Source organism: Chrysochloris asiatica, unplaced genomic scaffold (genome assembly GCF_000296735.1).
Source record: "Chrysochloris asiatica unplaced genomic scaffold, ChrAsi1.0 scaffold00009, whole genome shotgun sequence".
NCBI lineage: Eukaryota > Metazoa > Chordata > Mammalia > Afrosoricida > Chrysochloridae > Chrysochloris > Chrysochloris asiatica.
This window is the reverse complement of record NW_006408527.1, coordinates 18834226-18849351: the sequence shown is the minus strand read 5'-3', so window position 1 is coordinate 18849351 and position 15126 is coordinate 18834226. Positions and strand designations below refer to the sequence as shown.

General features: G+C 48.0%; 1 protein-coding gene across 1 annotated transcript; it reads right to left on the bottom strand.

The window, feature by feature from the left end:
• Positions 1-4258: 4258 nt before the first annotated feature.
• On the bottom strand, positions 4259-7313 carry KISS1 (KiSS-1 metastasis-suppressor). The gene is made up of 2 exons (XM_006834216.1): positions 7211-7313; positions 4259-4566 (listed from the first exon to the last, which is right to left on the bottom strand). Exons 1-2 carry the CDS (start codon positions 7311-7313, stop codon positions 4259-4261), a joined length of 411 nt encoding a protein of 136 aa, XP_006834279.1.
• Between the last annotated feature and the right edge of the window lie 7813 nt (positions 7314-15126).

The window sequence follows — 15126 nt, the reverse complement described above, 5'->3', positions numbered from 1 at the left end:
AGGGCCTTTGATGGAACTTTCAGGACTTAGTTTGAGGATCCTTGTTCATTCTGCTTCCAGACCACCAACAGTGCAGCTTGGGTGTGTGTCCATCTTCTGGACTCAGGGTCTCAGGTCCACAGGAGCAGGGATCAGGTGCAACAAGAGACCCTGTCTGCAATGCGACTGCAACCTACATGTGAATTAGACAAGTGATTGTTACCAGTTGGTCTGAGGGCACCTTAGGAACAGGTAGGGGAGATTATCACACTCTTTTTGCCACCCTCCCTTTTTTTTTAAATGTGGTAAATATAAGGAAAAGGAACTCTGGTAGCGTAGTGGTTACGAATCAGGTTGTGAACCTAAGGTCAGCAGTTTGAAACTACCAGCTGTTCTGTGGGAGAAAGATGAGGCTTTCTGCTCCCATAAAGATTTACAGCCTTAGAAACCCTCTACAGGGTCGCTATGAGTGGGAACCGACTCCACGGCATATAACCACCACAACCAAATATAAGCAAGGAATTCCTGAGTGGTGCTAGCTAAAAGGTTGAAGGTTCATGCTCACCCGGCGGCATCTCAGAAGAAAGGCATTGTGATCTACTTTTGAAAATCACTGAAAACCCAACCCTATAGAGTCCATTTTCTACTCTGACACACATGGAGTTACCATGAGTTGGAGTCAATGGTAAGGGAACTTTTTTTATTTTTCAAGAAAATATATATGTATACAAATATATTGGCAAATGCTTTGTAACATACTTATGTTGCTGTTGTTAACTGCCATAGAGTCAATTGTGACTTATAGTGACCCTATATAGGGTTTCCTAGGAGCAGCTATTAGGTTTGAACTGCCGTCCTTGCAGTTAGCAGTCCAGTGCTTATCTTGCAGCCATACCAGGACTGCAATGTATATGTATATATTACATATATGTGGGGGTTTCAAAATGCTTGTGGAAAAAAGGAATTTGAAAATACTGGAACTGTTCCATGAACCTTTTGAAACTTCCTCATATAATACAAAGCATTCACCAAGTCAACATCACACTTATATTCACATTTACCTGCACTGCTAGTGCCAGGGCTGACAAGTAGATGGGCCACATAGGTTGGCAGGAAGAAGGAGTAGATGGGGGCAGTAAGGACTTTTGGGGTTGGAGCGTGCCTGGGTCCACTGGATTCTAGATCTGACAGTTGCTCAAAGGTTTCAAGTTCTTCTTTCTGGACCCTCTGGCCGTGCCTTTGCCATGTGAGATCTGAATTTGACACAAGATATGCGTGGGGGCCTTGCTGCACTGGGCTGTGTGTCTCAAGTGCCTCTAGGTGTGGGGCTTTAAAAAACACACCCTCCTACACTCAAATCTCCATGGTGTTGGCACCTCCTTACAGCCCAGCCATAGCTCAGCACTCCTCTCTTTAGAATCCCACTGGTTGCCAGTCCTCTCTGATGCTGGCAGCCATAGAAAAGGGCCCAGGAACCGCAGGATGGAGCTTTCAGCTCATCCTTTCTTAAGTTCTTTGCAGTCTTGACCTCCTCATCTGATCAGTGGGGACAGAGTGCCCACTTTGTAGGCTGCCAAAAGAATCAAGTACACGAATATTCAAAGTACGTGATAGCACATTGTAGGTGCTCAATTAACAGAGACTAGTGTTGCTCATAAGGTTGGCCTGGTCTCCCCACAGGGCTGCCAGTTTGTCTGTCTTCCTGATTCTTGCTTCCTTCCTCTGCTCTAGGGTGTAGGGAGAGAGGAAGAGGGAGAAGGGGTAGGTGGACAATTTTGTTAGGACTTGTTGGTAGGAAAAGAGACCACATTCTTTTCTGAGGCATAGCTAATTGACCTCTAGCAGGGACCTCAAGTTGGGAGAAGTGAGACTCTGGGGCAGGATTCATGCCACCTTGGCAGCTGTTGCCAGGAATAAGACAGTTTATGCTGGAACAAAGAGTCCAGTTCCCATTCTGCCAAACCCTAGTGCTTCCTTGACCTGCCAGCCTTGATTTCTTCCTGTGTCCTAGGTGAGATCCACTCATCTATCAGAAGGCCTCCTCCTTTCAGGCTCAGGTCTTTTCCCCTTAGACCTTCTGTCCCCACTCAGTCACTCACTCACTCGCTGCTCACTACTGGGCTTCCTGATCCAGCCCTGTGATATATCATGGACTCTGGTTCTTGGCTTATGGACTTCCTCTACCCCAAGTCCTTTGCATCATTTTAGACGGCATCACCGTTCCTGTGGATGCTGACCTGACCAGCATGCTGGCCTTTCAGTCCCTTGAGTGCCCCATTTCATGTCACTCCAGCCACCCATTCCCACGTCTCCTGGGGGCCTCACTGTCATGTGTAACTGCTGTACCTCCAAAGAAAAGATCTCAAACCTCCTACATGCGTCACTCTCTTTCCACCCAGCTCTATGGAACTCCCCCACCACTAATCTCTCTTCTCATCTGACTGCCATCCTCTCTGCTTTCTTCCAATTCATCATGCTGTTCGGTTTTCTCTTCTATACTAGATCCACAGTCTATCATGCATGTGTTCTTGGAAACCCTATGTAGAGTTGCTATGAGTCAGAACCAACTCAATGGCACTTAAAACAACAGCAAAACTCTGTAACCGAATCCAAACTCACTACCAGCAAGTTGATTCAGACTTATAGTGACCCACAAGGTTTCTGAGGCTGTAATATTTATTTCAGTGATTGCTACATCTCTATCCTGCTCAGTGCTGGTTAGTTCAAACTGCTGACCTTTTCTGCTAGCATCAGGGCTGTGCTTAACCACTGAGATACCAGGTTCCTTCCTGAGAAACGTTGTTATTGTTAAGTGCCATTGAGTCAGTTGCAAATCATAGCAACCCTTTATCAGATTTCAGAAGAGCTGTTGGGGGATTTGAACCCCCCACCTTTTACTTAACAGTCCTGTGCTTATTCTACAACACCACACCATGTTGTTGTTAAGCACTGTCAAGTTGGTTCTGACTAATAGTGACCCTGCATAGGGTTTCCAAGGAGTGGCTGGTGGATTTGAACTGCTGACCTTGCAATTAGCAGTTTAGTGCCTATCCATACCATTGGTGTTGTTAAGTGCTATCAAATGGGTTCTGACTCATGGTTACACTATATGTGTTTTCTGAGGAGAGTCTGGTGGGCTTGAACCACTGATCTTGCAGTTAACAGTTCAGTGCTTATCCTACAGCACCACACCAGGATTTCACACCAAGGTGGTGGTGGTTGTGTGCCCACGCTGTAAAATCTTTATGGTAGCAAAAAGCCGTATCTTCCTCCTGTGGTATGACTGGTAGATTTGAACTACTGACCTTAAGGTTAGCAGTCCAACTACACTACCAGAACTTCTAGAAGCCCTGTATAGTTTCTGAGGGTAGGCTGGTGGGTTTGAACTGCTGACCTTGTGGTACAGTGCTTATACTGTGGTATCACCCAAGACTCCCCTTCCACGTGATTGTTGTTATTGTTAGGTGCTGTCAGTCAGCTCCAAGTCCTGTGGACCCCATGATGCCGGCTCTTGCGCCATCCTCACAATTGCTGAGGCCACTGTGTCAATCCATCTTGATAGGGATCTTCTTATTTTTCATTGACCCTCCACTCTACCAAGCACGATGTCCTTCTCCAGTGACTGGTCCCTACTGATAATGTCTGACTGACCATCCTGGACTTTAAGGAGCTGTACTTCTTCCAACATGGAATGGTTTGTTAGCAGTCCTCAATAATAACCCCCTTTAGTGTTTCATTTTTATTGCTGTTTGGCGTGTGTTTTAAGAATATTAATCTACAACAGATTGGAAATAAACTGTTCCTTCAGTACAATATGAGAAGGCTTCAAAAAGTTCATTGAGAAATTCCATTATATTTTCATTCCATTCTTCCACAACATTTTGAATCCCCCCTCACATAACGTCCTGCCTGGTGTGTCCCTGTAGGATAGGACTACACAGCTAACTGTAAGGTCGGTAGTTCAAACCCACCAGCCACTTGTTGGAAACCCTATGCAGTATCGCTACGAGTTAAGAACCAACTTGACGGCACTTAACAACAACATATAACTTCAGAAACAGTCATCTTAAAACCAACTAAAGATCCAGTGGAAAATAGAAGGGGTGCAATTTCATCAGCGCTGTATGCAAAATTTAGCTACAAATCACACGCAAGTGAGTTGGCAGCATTTCCTTTATTGCCTCAGGACAGAGATACCAGATGGCCTACCCTCAGCACCAGCCCCGCTTTTGGGGGTCCTGGGTCCCGGGTTGAAGTTCCTTGCTGGGGTCCTCCACCCTCAGGCCCTCCCTGCGCCTCGCCCTCGCCCTCCCGGCGTCGCCAACTGCCGCTTGCCATAGCGCAGGCCGAAGGAGTTCCAGTTGTAGGCAGACAGGTCCTTCTCCCGCTGCACCAGCACCGCGCCCCGGGGCGAGGGGATCAGGCGGTTGCGGGGGGTGCACAGGCCTGACCGCTGGGGTGCTGCAGGGCCCTCAGGGGGCGGACACAGTGAGGCGTCCCGAGTTCTTGGCCCCCTGGTAGCTGTGGTCTTCTCTTGGCACCGCTGTTCCCAGGGGGCCAGGAGGGCCAGGTATCCAAGTCCAGGGCCTAGGACAAAAGAGCCACAGAGAGAGGCTGCGGTGAGGCTACGACATATGAGTTCAAGGGCCTAGATAGATCAATTCGGAACACCTACTCGTATCCCAAAGGAGCTCTGGTAGCGTAGTTATCACGAATCGGGCTGCGAACCTCAAGGTCAGCAGTTCGAAACTAGCAGCTGTTCTGCGGGAGAAAGATGAGGCTTTCTGCTCCCGTCAAGATTTACAGCCTCGAAAACCCTGACAGGGTCGCTATGAGTAGGAACAGACTCCATGGTACACAACAACAACTTGTATCCCCATTCTATGCTGTAGTTTTATTCCTGAACTGGTAGGGAGTTGAAGGTGGGTACCTGCAGAAGCAGCAGCACCCTCCTAGTTTAAATGTTAACCAACTGATACCGCTTCCTTCACCGTGACTGATTTTACATGTTTACCAGCTATATTAAATAGCTTCTACATGAAATGACTTTATTTTAGAAGGCAGGCAGGGTTTACTGTAGAATCCTTGTTGTTGTTTTTAAGTGCCGTGGAGTCAGTTCTGACTCATAACGACCATAGGGTTTCCAAGGAGCAACTGGGAGGTTTGAATTGTGACTGATCCTATAGCCCTGCTAAAGTACTTGCTCCTTGTCTTGGCTCACTGGAGTCCCTGGGTAAGGCAAATTGTTAATCCACTCAGATTAACCTGGTTCACCCAGAGAAACTTCAGAAGAAAGACCTGGTGATTTATTTATGAAAAATCAGCCATTTGGTTCAAACCCACCAGCAAATTCTGGGAAACCTTATACAGGGTCACCATGAGTCAGAGCAAACTTGCAGTAACAAATCAAAGTGGAGCAAATTAAATACCTCGTGCTCCGCAGCTACCTGTGATCCAACTCTGGTCTTTTGATAACATTAATTGTAGTGTCATAGGCTATGCACTGGACTGCTAACCATAAGGTTGGTAGTTCAAACCCACCAGCCACTCCTCGGAAATCATAGGTTGCTATGAGTCAGAGCTGGGGTGCTATGAGTCAGAACCAACTCGACGGTACTTAACAACAACAGCAATAAGATTAAGGATCCTTGGTGGCACAATGGAAAAAGTGCTAGGCTGTTAACCGAAAGGTCTGCGGTTCAAACCCACCAGCTGTTCCATGAGAGAAAGGTGTGGCAGTCTGCTTCTGTAAAGATGACAGTCTTAGAAACCCTGTTGTTGTTGTTGTTGTTAAGTGCCGTTGAGTCAGTTCTGACTCATAGTGACCCTGTATGGGGTTTTCAAGGAGCAGCTGGTGAGCTTGAACCACTGACCTTGTGGTTCACACCGACCTTGCCGTCCAGCGCATTACCTGCAGCACCACACCAGGATTCCAGGAAATGCTATAGGGTTTCTATTTTGTCCCACACGGTCTTTGTGAATCAGAATGACTTGATGGCCATGGTTTTGGTCTTTGAATAAACAATAGAAGGACTTAGTGAAAAATAGACTAATCTGGATCACCTCCCTCATTCCTGGTATAATATCTCCCCTTCATACTGAGCGTTTATGAGGCTAATTTGGAGGGCACTTCACATGCATGGCCCATTGAGTTTACTATAATTTTTGGCAGTAAAATAGTACGACTCGCTCTTGGTAGACAATAGTCCCAATCAATTGTGGTAAGAGATAAGTGGAAATGAGGCTTGGTATGTCAGTGTGATGGGGATGTGGTGGGGTGGGGGTTGCCATTGAGCCCTGCTCCTCAGTGCCCTGCACACTTTGGAGAACAGGAGTGTATGTGTGTTCCAGAGTATTGAAAAGCTACCTGGGAGGCCTGTCCCACCTTAGGGCAATGTTGGAATGGGGAGGAAGGCAGCCTTCCCAAATAAGTTCACTATCCTGCAAGAGGATCACTGCTCAGGCCTTACCTAAACCTGTTTGTCAAAAAGAGTCAAAGAATCAATATCCCTGCAAGTGATACCCTCACCTAGAATGAACACTTGAGCCCAGGAGAGAAGATACTTTTGGAAAAGGACACTCAGGACCATTATTTTCATATGTTGTCATAGGCATGTCCAATAACATCAGTAGTATGGAGAGTATGTTCTTCTATAGATAAAGGCTAAGCCACAAGTTCTAGTTTGTTTAGAGAGCTGCCAGGGTTAATGGGACTCCTGAATGAGAAAGAAGGACAAACAAGCAGACCTAAAACCCAGGAGTCCTGATTCATGCCACTCAGCAGGTACCCTTTGGGGAGCTCTGGCCCCTGCTGGGCTTCTGCAGTGTTTGAGTGACTTTGGGTAAGTTTCTTCCTGATGTCCATTCTTGTTATTGCTGGGTTCCATGGAGTCCATTCGGACACACAGTGACTCCATGTGACAGAATAGAACTGTAATTTTGTATGAAAACATATCTCCAGGTCTTTTTCCCTAGGAGCATTGAGTGGGTTTGAACTTCCAACCTTTCTGTTAGCAGTTGAGTACTTAACTTGTACCACTGCGCCTTCTCCTTCCTGATGCCCATAATAGTGGCAAAGCATCCTTAACTGGCAGGGTTAAGAGTTGATAATATGCCAGTCTTAGGTTTCTGTTACGTGCAGTGTTCAATGCATTATCAACAGGCAAGCTGTAATCTGAGCATTATGTCAAATCTCATTTTCAACACTCCCCCTCTCTTTCCCAGACCATACCTGAGGTTTGACGATCCTCAGGAGAAACCACTCTTTCTGATGTCTCCCCAAAAGAGGTGGCACAGAGATAAAGCATTAACTGCCAAGAAACAAATGAGTTCATCCTGGTGAGAAAAGACAAGTCCTAGGAGTGCCCTGCGGAGGAGACAGGGAGGAAGGAAGAACTGAGTCAGGCTTGGGGTCTGCGCTGGGTGTTGGGAGCTGTTTGGACTAACAAGGAAGGAGAGAGCCCCTGTCCTTGGGGGTTCCTAGTGGAGGGCGAGTCTGAAAGAACATGGCATGGAGATGTGACTGAGTATGCAAAGTTGAATTGATACCAGTCACCCATGAGGATCTTCGAGGGAGGACATCCTCAGGAAGTGAGGCTAAGAAGGAGAAAAACAGAAACTTACCCATTGCCATCGAGTCCATTTTGACTCATAATCATCCTATGTAAGGTTTCAGAGGCTGTAAATCTTTATGGGAGTGGGCAGCCTTTCTCCCACAGAGCGCCTGGTGGGCTTGTGGTTAGAAGTCCATTTGCAAACCCACAGCGTGCCATAGTGGAGTTGGTTCAGACTCATGGTGACCCTAAGTGTGTCAGAGGAGAACTGTGCTCCAGGGTTTTCTATGACTAATTTTTTTTCAGAAGTAGTCACCAGATCTGTCCTCCAAGGCATCTCTGGGCAGGCTTGAACATCTGACTTTTCAGTTAGCAGTCAAGCATGTTAACTGTTTTGCAACAACTAATGGTTTCATCATTTTTGCCCATTCACTGCTAATGGTTGCCCAGCCCCTGCACCCCTCTGTTCTTTCCCTCACCTCCCATTCCCCAACCTGCTACCCCCAGATGCAGGCCTGAGATAGAAAGTTGTGTACTCCTCGAGTTGATGCTGTATTGGGTTTCTAAGAGCATTGGGTAGGTTTGAACTGCTGGCCTTGTTGTCCAGGGCTTATCCTATAGTACCACATCAGAGCAAGAATCCTGAAATGGAATGAGGAGCACTTAAATCTGGTCCCAGCTCTGTCCTCACTCCCTGTGAGGCATGAGCCAGTCACCCTCCATCAATGGCTTCCTTTTCCATTTGTCAAATAGGATCATTAGATCAGACTGGACACCAGCTGCTCCCTCAGATGGTTTTGTATCTCACAGGCTTAGATTGTGTGACACCGTAAGGCCTGGGTGGGAAGGGGGTAGAGGGAGGAGTCATTCATTGCATTTAGTTGCCGTTGAGTCCATGGTGATTTCTACTCATAGCACTCCCGTGTGTGCAGCTAGAAGTGCTCCAGAGTTTTCAAGGCTGGGACCTTTCTGAAGCTCATCACCAGGCCCCTTTTCTGAGGTACCTTGGTTACGTTCAAACTGACCACTTTTCCACTAGTAGCCGAGTACTTAATCGTTTGCACCACCCAGGGACTCCTGGTTAGTCCACTAGAGAAGACAGTATAAACCACCTCATTATTGTTTCAGAACATGGATATGTGGGGACCAGGTTAGCTCCGAAATCACTCCTGAGCACTGACAAAGTACTAAGAGTGACAGGTGTACAAAGACATAGGGTTGCTGCCCCCAGAGACCACCGTCTAGCTTGAGTCATTGACTCATGAACAGATCATCTCAACATAACACCATAAATGATAACTCTAGAGGCCGCAGGAGCCCACGAGAGCCCAGCCTAGAGAGTCCAGGCAGTGTTTCTGCAAAAGGCACAACCCTCCTCCCATCTTCTCTTGAGCCAGAGGAATATACCCACCAGTAGATTCTGACTCATAGTGACCTGACGGTGATAGCACAAAGTAGAACTGCCCCATAGGGTTTCCTAGGTTGGGATCCTTACAGATGCAGGTTGCCACATTTTTCTCCTGAGGAGCAGCTGATGAGTTCCAACTGCCAATGTTATAGGTAGCAGCTGAGAGCTTTAACCACTGCACCTGGCCAGATGAATAAAGGTACATGAGAACAAAAGCATTTCCAACAAAGCAATGGTGCTGGAGAGCTGGGTGGGCCAGCAGTGTGGGGAGGAGAGCAGGACAGTAGAGCCTGGCGCTGTCCAAAAGGCATTTAGTGGCCACATCCAGACATCTGTGAGGAATAAGTGTGCCCATTTTTAGAAGAGCATAGTGAGTGAGGATGGGGAGGGTGTCAGGGGCTGAGGGGAGTCAGGCAATCAGGCAATGTCCCTTACTCCATTCTCCCCTTCATCTCTGTCTGCGTCCTACCCGTCAGGGATAGGGGTACCATGCACACCAAGTGAGAGTTCTGCTTTTCCTCCACTGCCTGTCCTTACCACGTGTACACACACAAACACAAACACACATGTGTGCAGATACAACTGAGGGCTTCCAGAACTCGGGGGCCAACCTCTTTCCATCACAAATCTTCCAAGCCTTAATTCTCTGCCTGGTCCACAGGTGGCGCTGACCATATGAGGTGGAAAAGAACAGTCTGGAAAAGTTCTGTCTCCTTTCCAAGGATCCCACATGACTGGCTGGCTGTGGACTCTTATTTGTGGTTTCCTCTACCCCAGGGTTTTAGTACCGAATGAATAACAGAAATTCCAGCTTTTGTAGAGGGGTGTCTTTCTTCATTGGGTGACACCTCAACCCCTTTCTAGTGCTGGGGGCTAACAGGGTGGGTGAGTAAGGTGCCTTTTGGTTGAGATTGTATTTGCCACCTGTAATTTGGGGGAACTGCACAGAGGTGTCCCATTCCTGGGCCATGTATCCCAAGGGATTCCTCAGTTTTCTGCAAGCACTCTATGGCTTCTGATCACAGTCAGAGAGAATTCATCCATTGCATTTACTCCCACCACAGTAAGATAGAATCCTTGGGACACCCTAGTTTACAAATAATAAAGTGCAAATCAATTATTTGGCTAGACGTCCCAGCGTAATCTGGCTAACCAATAATCAGGAAAAATCAAGAGCCCTCCCCACCCCTACCCCCCATCAGCTTGTCAGTTTAGAACTGATTTCCCTCTCCCTCCCCTGGAGTCTCCCCAGGTGGAAGGCTGGACCCTCCCCAGGTGTGGCTGCTGCTGTAGACCTACCTGGGCTCAGTCCTGGCCGGGTGGGAACTAGGTGGGGTCTCTTCTTGGGCTGGTGATCACCTGGAAGCGAGGGGAGCTGGGCTCCTGGGCTCACATTCGCCAGCTTCCCATCACCTCCCCTTTTATAAAGCCCAGGGTGACGCCTCCAGGCACAGGCCACTTCTGCCTGACTCTCCCTCCTCCTCTCCCTCCTCGTCAGACCCTTGTCAGACCCTCCTCAGAGAACACAGCGCCCTGGCTACTGCCTGACGCCTCCTCCTGGATCGTATGACTGAAATCAGCCTCTGCCACCCCCTCTAGATGCCTTCCAAGGCTGGCTTTTATCATTCTCTTTAGCTATCACTCCCTTTCCTGCATACCCACTTGCTGGAGACCCATTCTGCCCCAGACAAGGTGGGGATGGATTGTTTGAGGAGGAATGGTGGGGGGTGGGGGCTCAGTGTGAAGTGTCTTTCTTCTCTCCCTCTGGGCAAGAGCCACTAACACCATCAGGTTTAAGAAGAGGGAGGGCATGCCTTGTCCTCACATGCTCAGTTCTGGGAGAAAGACAGGTTATCTTGGGTCTAAGACCTGAGGTGTCCCCTGTGACTGCGTGAGTGGGATAGATTTCAGCCCTTTCCCCTTCCTTTTTTCTTCCCTTCTTTCCTCAATCACAGGGCATTTGCTCATAAAGGGTTGTCAGAGGAAAATGGCACAGTCAGATGGACAGACAGACATCAAGGTGGTTGGTCTACTTCATTGTGGGCACCAGACTGTGTCCAGTGGCTTGCTTTCTCTCTTCGGATGGCTGTCGATGACCGCGTCACAAAGACCTGAGTGTGAATCCCAGCCCTGCCAACTTCTGGCAGAGTGACCTTAATTATTAAGACCTGGAAGTTTAATAAATGAAGATGATAGCTAGAGTCCCCTCCCAGCACAGGCCTGACCCTGTCTCCTCCTCTGGCTATTCCTCTCCTTAGACTTGTATGCCCTCTGTGGCCTAACCACTTCTTGGGTGGAAGTTTCTCCTGCCTGGGCCTTGGGCTAAAGGCTTCCCTGGGGCAGGCGGTCCAGTGGTTTGAAGAAGGGATGGTGGGCGGATGGCTGCCTCTTGCATTAGCGTAGAGCTCAGGCTTAGTGGATGGTAACACTGAACACAATCAATACTTCTTGGGTGATGAATTGGGACTTCACTTTCTTGTTCCTGTCTACCGCTCTCTACCCCTCTACAAAAAGCAAAGCAAGAAATAAAACAAAACACTATTGCTGTCAAATCAATTCCACCTCACGGCATTGCAGAGTAGAACTGCTCTGTAGGGTTTGTTGGTTTCTGTGATTGTTACCGAACAGATTGCCAGGCCTTTCTTCCATGGAACTACTAAAAGGTTGGAACTGTGAATCTGCCTTCCACAGCGCCTGCCATCTCCTTTGTCCTCCTGAGGAGCAGTTTCTGCCAAAATTGCTTCCTGAGCATCCTTTGTCCATCCTCAGACTGAAGGCTGACTGAGGGCCAGAAAAAGGTCCCAAGGACCCTGCTGGGCCTTCTCTGAGGTGGGGGCGGGGGGCCCACAAGGAAGTCGCAACATCCCTGATCCTCCTTTATCTCAGATAAATTGACTATCACTTACCAACACCATATTGCCATTATTGGCCGCACTACAAGCCAGTTACCATGCTAAGGTAAGTTTTGTACGTAATTAATCTCGCCAAATTCTCAAAACTACTCTTTAGAGTAGTAGTATCTCCACTTTCTCTACAGGAAACTGAGACTCGGAACACCACCACCGTTAGTGAGTGGTAGAGCCTGGACGTATTCCCAAGTTGGCCTGCTCTACCATCTCTGTTATCAAACCAGACTGCCTATTGAGAAACACCTCTGGAGTTTTAACAGTGACAGATGCCCAGGCTGAATCCAGATGGTGTGGGATGGGGCTCACACATCAGTCTGTTTTAAAGCTCTCCAGGTATTCCAGTGTGCAGACAGGGTTAGAACCACAGCAGGACATGCCCTGCCTTGCATCTTTCCCACGACACTCAGCCCACGATGAGACCCACATGTGTCAGAGTAGAACAGTGTCCCATAGGATTTTCAGGGGCTGAGTTTTGGGAAGTAGATTATCAGGTCTTTCTTCTGAGGTACCTCTGGGTGGACTTGAACGGTCAGCCTTCTGGACAGCAATTTGGCATGTTAGCTCTTTGCATCACAATGTTGTTGCTTTTAAGTGCCATTGCAACCTGTATAAGGATTCTGAGGCTGTAAATCTTTGCAGGAGTAGAAAGTCCGTCTTTCTCCCAAGTGGGCTTGAACCACTGACCTTGTGGTTCACAGTCTAGTGCTCATCCTCAGAGCCACGGTGCTCCTTATTGCACTACAATAAGTAAGTGGACATACATGAATGCATGATGGCCTGGGCTCTGCCTTACCCTTTTCTCCCTGTGTAGGCCGAGTTTTGGCTCTAGAATGAGACCAATCTAGATAAGTACTGGCTTCCTACTTCACTGTGTTGGCTTGGGCAAGTGATTAAGCTCCTAGAGGCCTTTTTGACATGGGGATAATGAAGCCTCTTAGGAGTCCTGGTGTGGTACTACAGGATAAGCACTCGACTTAATGTTCGTTTGAACCGCAAGGTTAGAGGTTCAAACTCACCAGTCGCTCCTCAGAAACCCTATACAAGATTGCTATGAGTTGGAACAGACTCGACAGCACTTAACAAGAAGATTGCTGGTAAGTGAGGAGTGGGAAATCTAGCACATGTTGTTATTAAGTGTGGGTTGATTTGGTCTCAACTCATAGCAACCCTATATAGGGTTTGCGAGGAGCAGCTGGTTAGTTTGAACTGTTGATCTTGAGGTTTTCAGTCCAGTGCTGATCCTACAACATCACACTAGGATATTTGTTGTTGTTCTTGTTAAGTGCTATCGAGTCAGCTCCAACCCATAGCAACTCTGTATAGGGTTTCCAAGGAGTGGCTGGTGAGCTTGAACCACTGATTTTGTGGTTCAACCTTACTTTGCAGTCTAGCACATTAACCCACGGTGCCACACACAGGATATTTAGTAGATGCTAAATGAATCATGATTATTCCACAGTGGAGTCCTGTCCTGCTGGTTGCTACTTCTCAGAGCAATGACCTTGTGAATTCCCAGTCTTCACTGTGACTCTAAACTTTTCCAACCCTAAACTGCCTCCACCCCATCATCCTTAGTGTTGACCTTCCTTCCCCCTTCTTTGATTTAACCAAGGCTGTTTGATGGACTTGAACTGTTTATGCCACCCAGGGACTCGTAGTAGTAACTTAACTAATGTTCCATGGATGAAGGTATTAGTAAGATCGTTTCAGATAGACATGATTCCATCAGAATGATGGCAGTGGAGTGGACAAGGGCTGAAGAAAACCTTTTGGTGGGAAAGCTTTGAGCCCAACTCTGCCTCTGTTACCTATTAGCAAAACTTGGCCTGGTTCAGGTACAAGGTATGAGAAACTTCCTCCCAAACCAGGAGTACTCTCCACATCTGACTGCCTTCCTCTGCTCAGACTGGTCCATGGCTTTGCAAGACAAAACTGGGATAAGACCAAGGCCCAGCCCTAAACGCTGTAGTAAGAGTCACAGAACAAGTCTTTACAAGAGTCAAGCTGTGGATCAATGGTAGCTGTAGGAATATTGGAGTTTGGGGTCTTCTTCTGTATTCTCCCCTCTTCCTGAAGATGCTTCTGCTGGGACTCAACCTGTGCCAGTGGGCACTATGTTCTGTAATAGGGTGTTTGCAACATTTTGAGGACAGGGGAAGGCCCCCCTTAAGGGTTTCTTTGGCTCCCACTTGGTTGCTTGGTGCACACATAGAGAGAGGGCACTCCACAGATACTAGATGTGTACATTGCAGATGACTCTCCACGTTTCTTTCTAGAGCTTGCCAGAACTCTCTTTATTCTTGGAGAACGAGAAGCTGGTGGCACAACGGTAAAGCACTTAGCTGCCAACTGCAAGGTCAAAGGTTCTAATCTACCCAGTGGCTCTGTGGGAGAAAGACCTGGAGATCTGCTCCCATAAAGACTGCTGTGTTGTTTTTAAGTACCACTCATCCAACTCATAGTGACCCTCTCTAGAGTTACTGAGGAGCGGCTGGTGGATTTGAACCACTGACCTTGTATTAGCAGACCAGTGATTATCCTTCAGTGCCACAACGTAAAGATTGGAGCCTAGAAAACCCTATGGGGCAGTTCTACACTGTCACAAAAGGTGGTTGAGTCAGAATTGACTTGATGGGACCCATCAACAACAATAGGGGCTCCCCAGGCTAGAGACTGCCAGTTGTCAGACTGGGACTCTCTGAAGGCAGGTGTCTGACAGGAAACACTGGAAGCAACAACAGCCTATATAGCATGTGAGCTCAGTACCCATGGATCACTGGTCTGATGCTGACTGCTGGTGTGCTGGTAAACTCTCACTCACCTGGACTATCACAGTACTACGGCTAGAAGTGCAGCTTCATGAGACAGTAGGGCTGACCCTCTCTAACTGGAAGAGTATGTGTGTGGCCTGTCCTGAGATGGGATGGATGTGATGGGCAGGAGACACCAACTTCCAATCTAACATACACACACACACACAACTGGAGTATTTATTTAATCTTTGTTTTTCTTTCCATAAATACAGGATGGGGACATGAATTCAGCCCTGAACTGATCTCCGTGGGACCCCGGATCTGTGCTGCCCACAGCCCCAACAGCCTCTTGAGCTGGGATTTGAGGTAGGCCGCTCAGCTCCATCCTTCCTTCTGGACTTAGGGGGGTCCGGATATGATGGGGAGATGAGTCAGTGCAGGGCGGGGGCCTGAGGGGGTGGCCCCCACTTCCCTTCCAGCCTGCTCATCCAATGATCCACGTTCCACGAGCTCATCTCTCCTGT

Coding starts and splice junctions, on each gene's coding strand:
- KISS1 (XM_006834216.1), bottom strand. CDS start 7,313: ATGAACTCATTTGTTTCTTGGCAGTTAATGCTTTATCTCTGTGCCACC. Junction 4,567..7,210: donor TGAGGATCGTCAAACCTCAG/GTATGGTCTGGG, acceptor CTTTTGTCCTAG/GCCCTGGACTTGGATACCTG.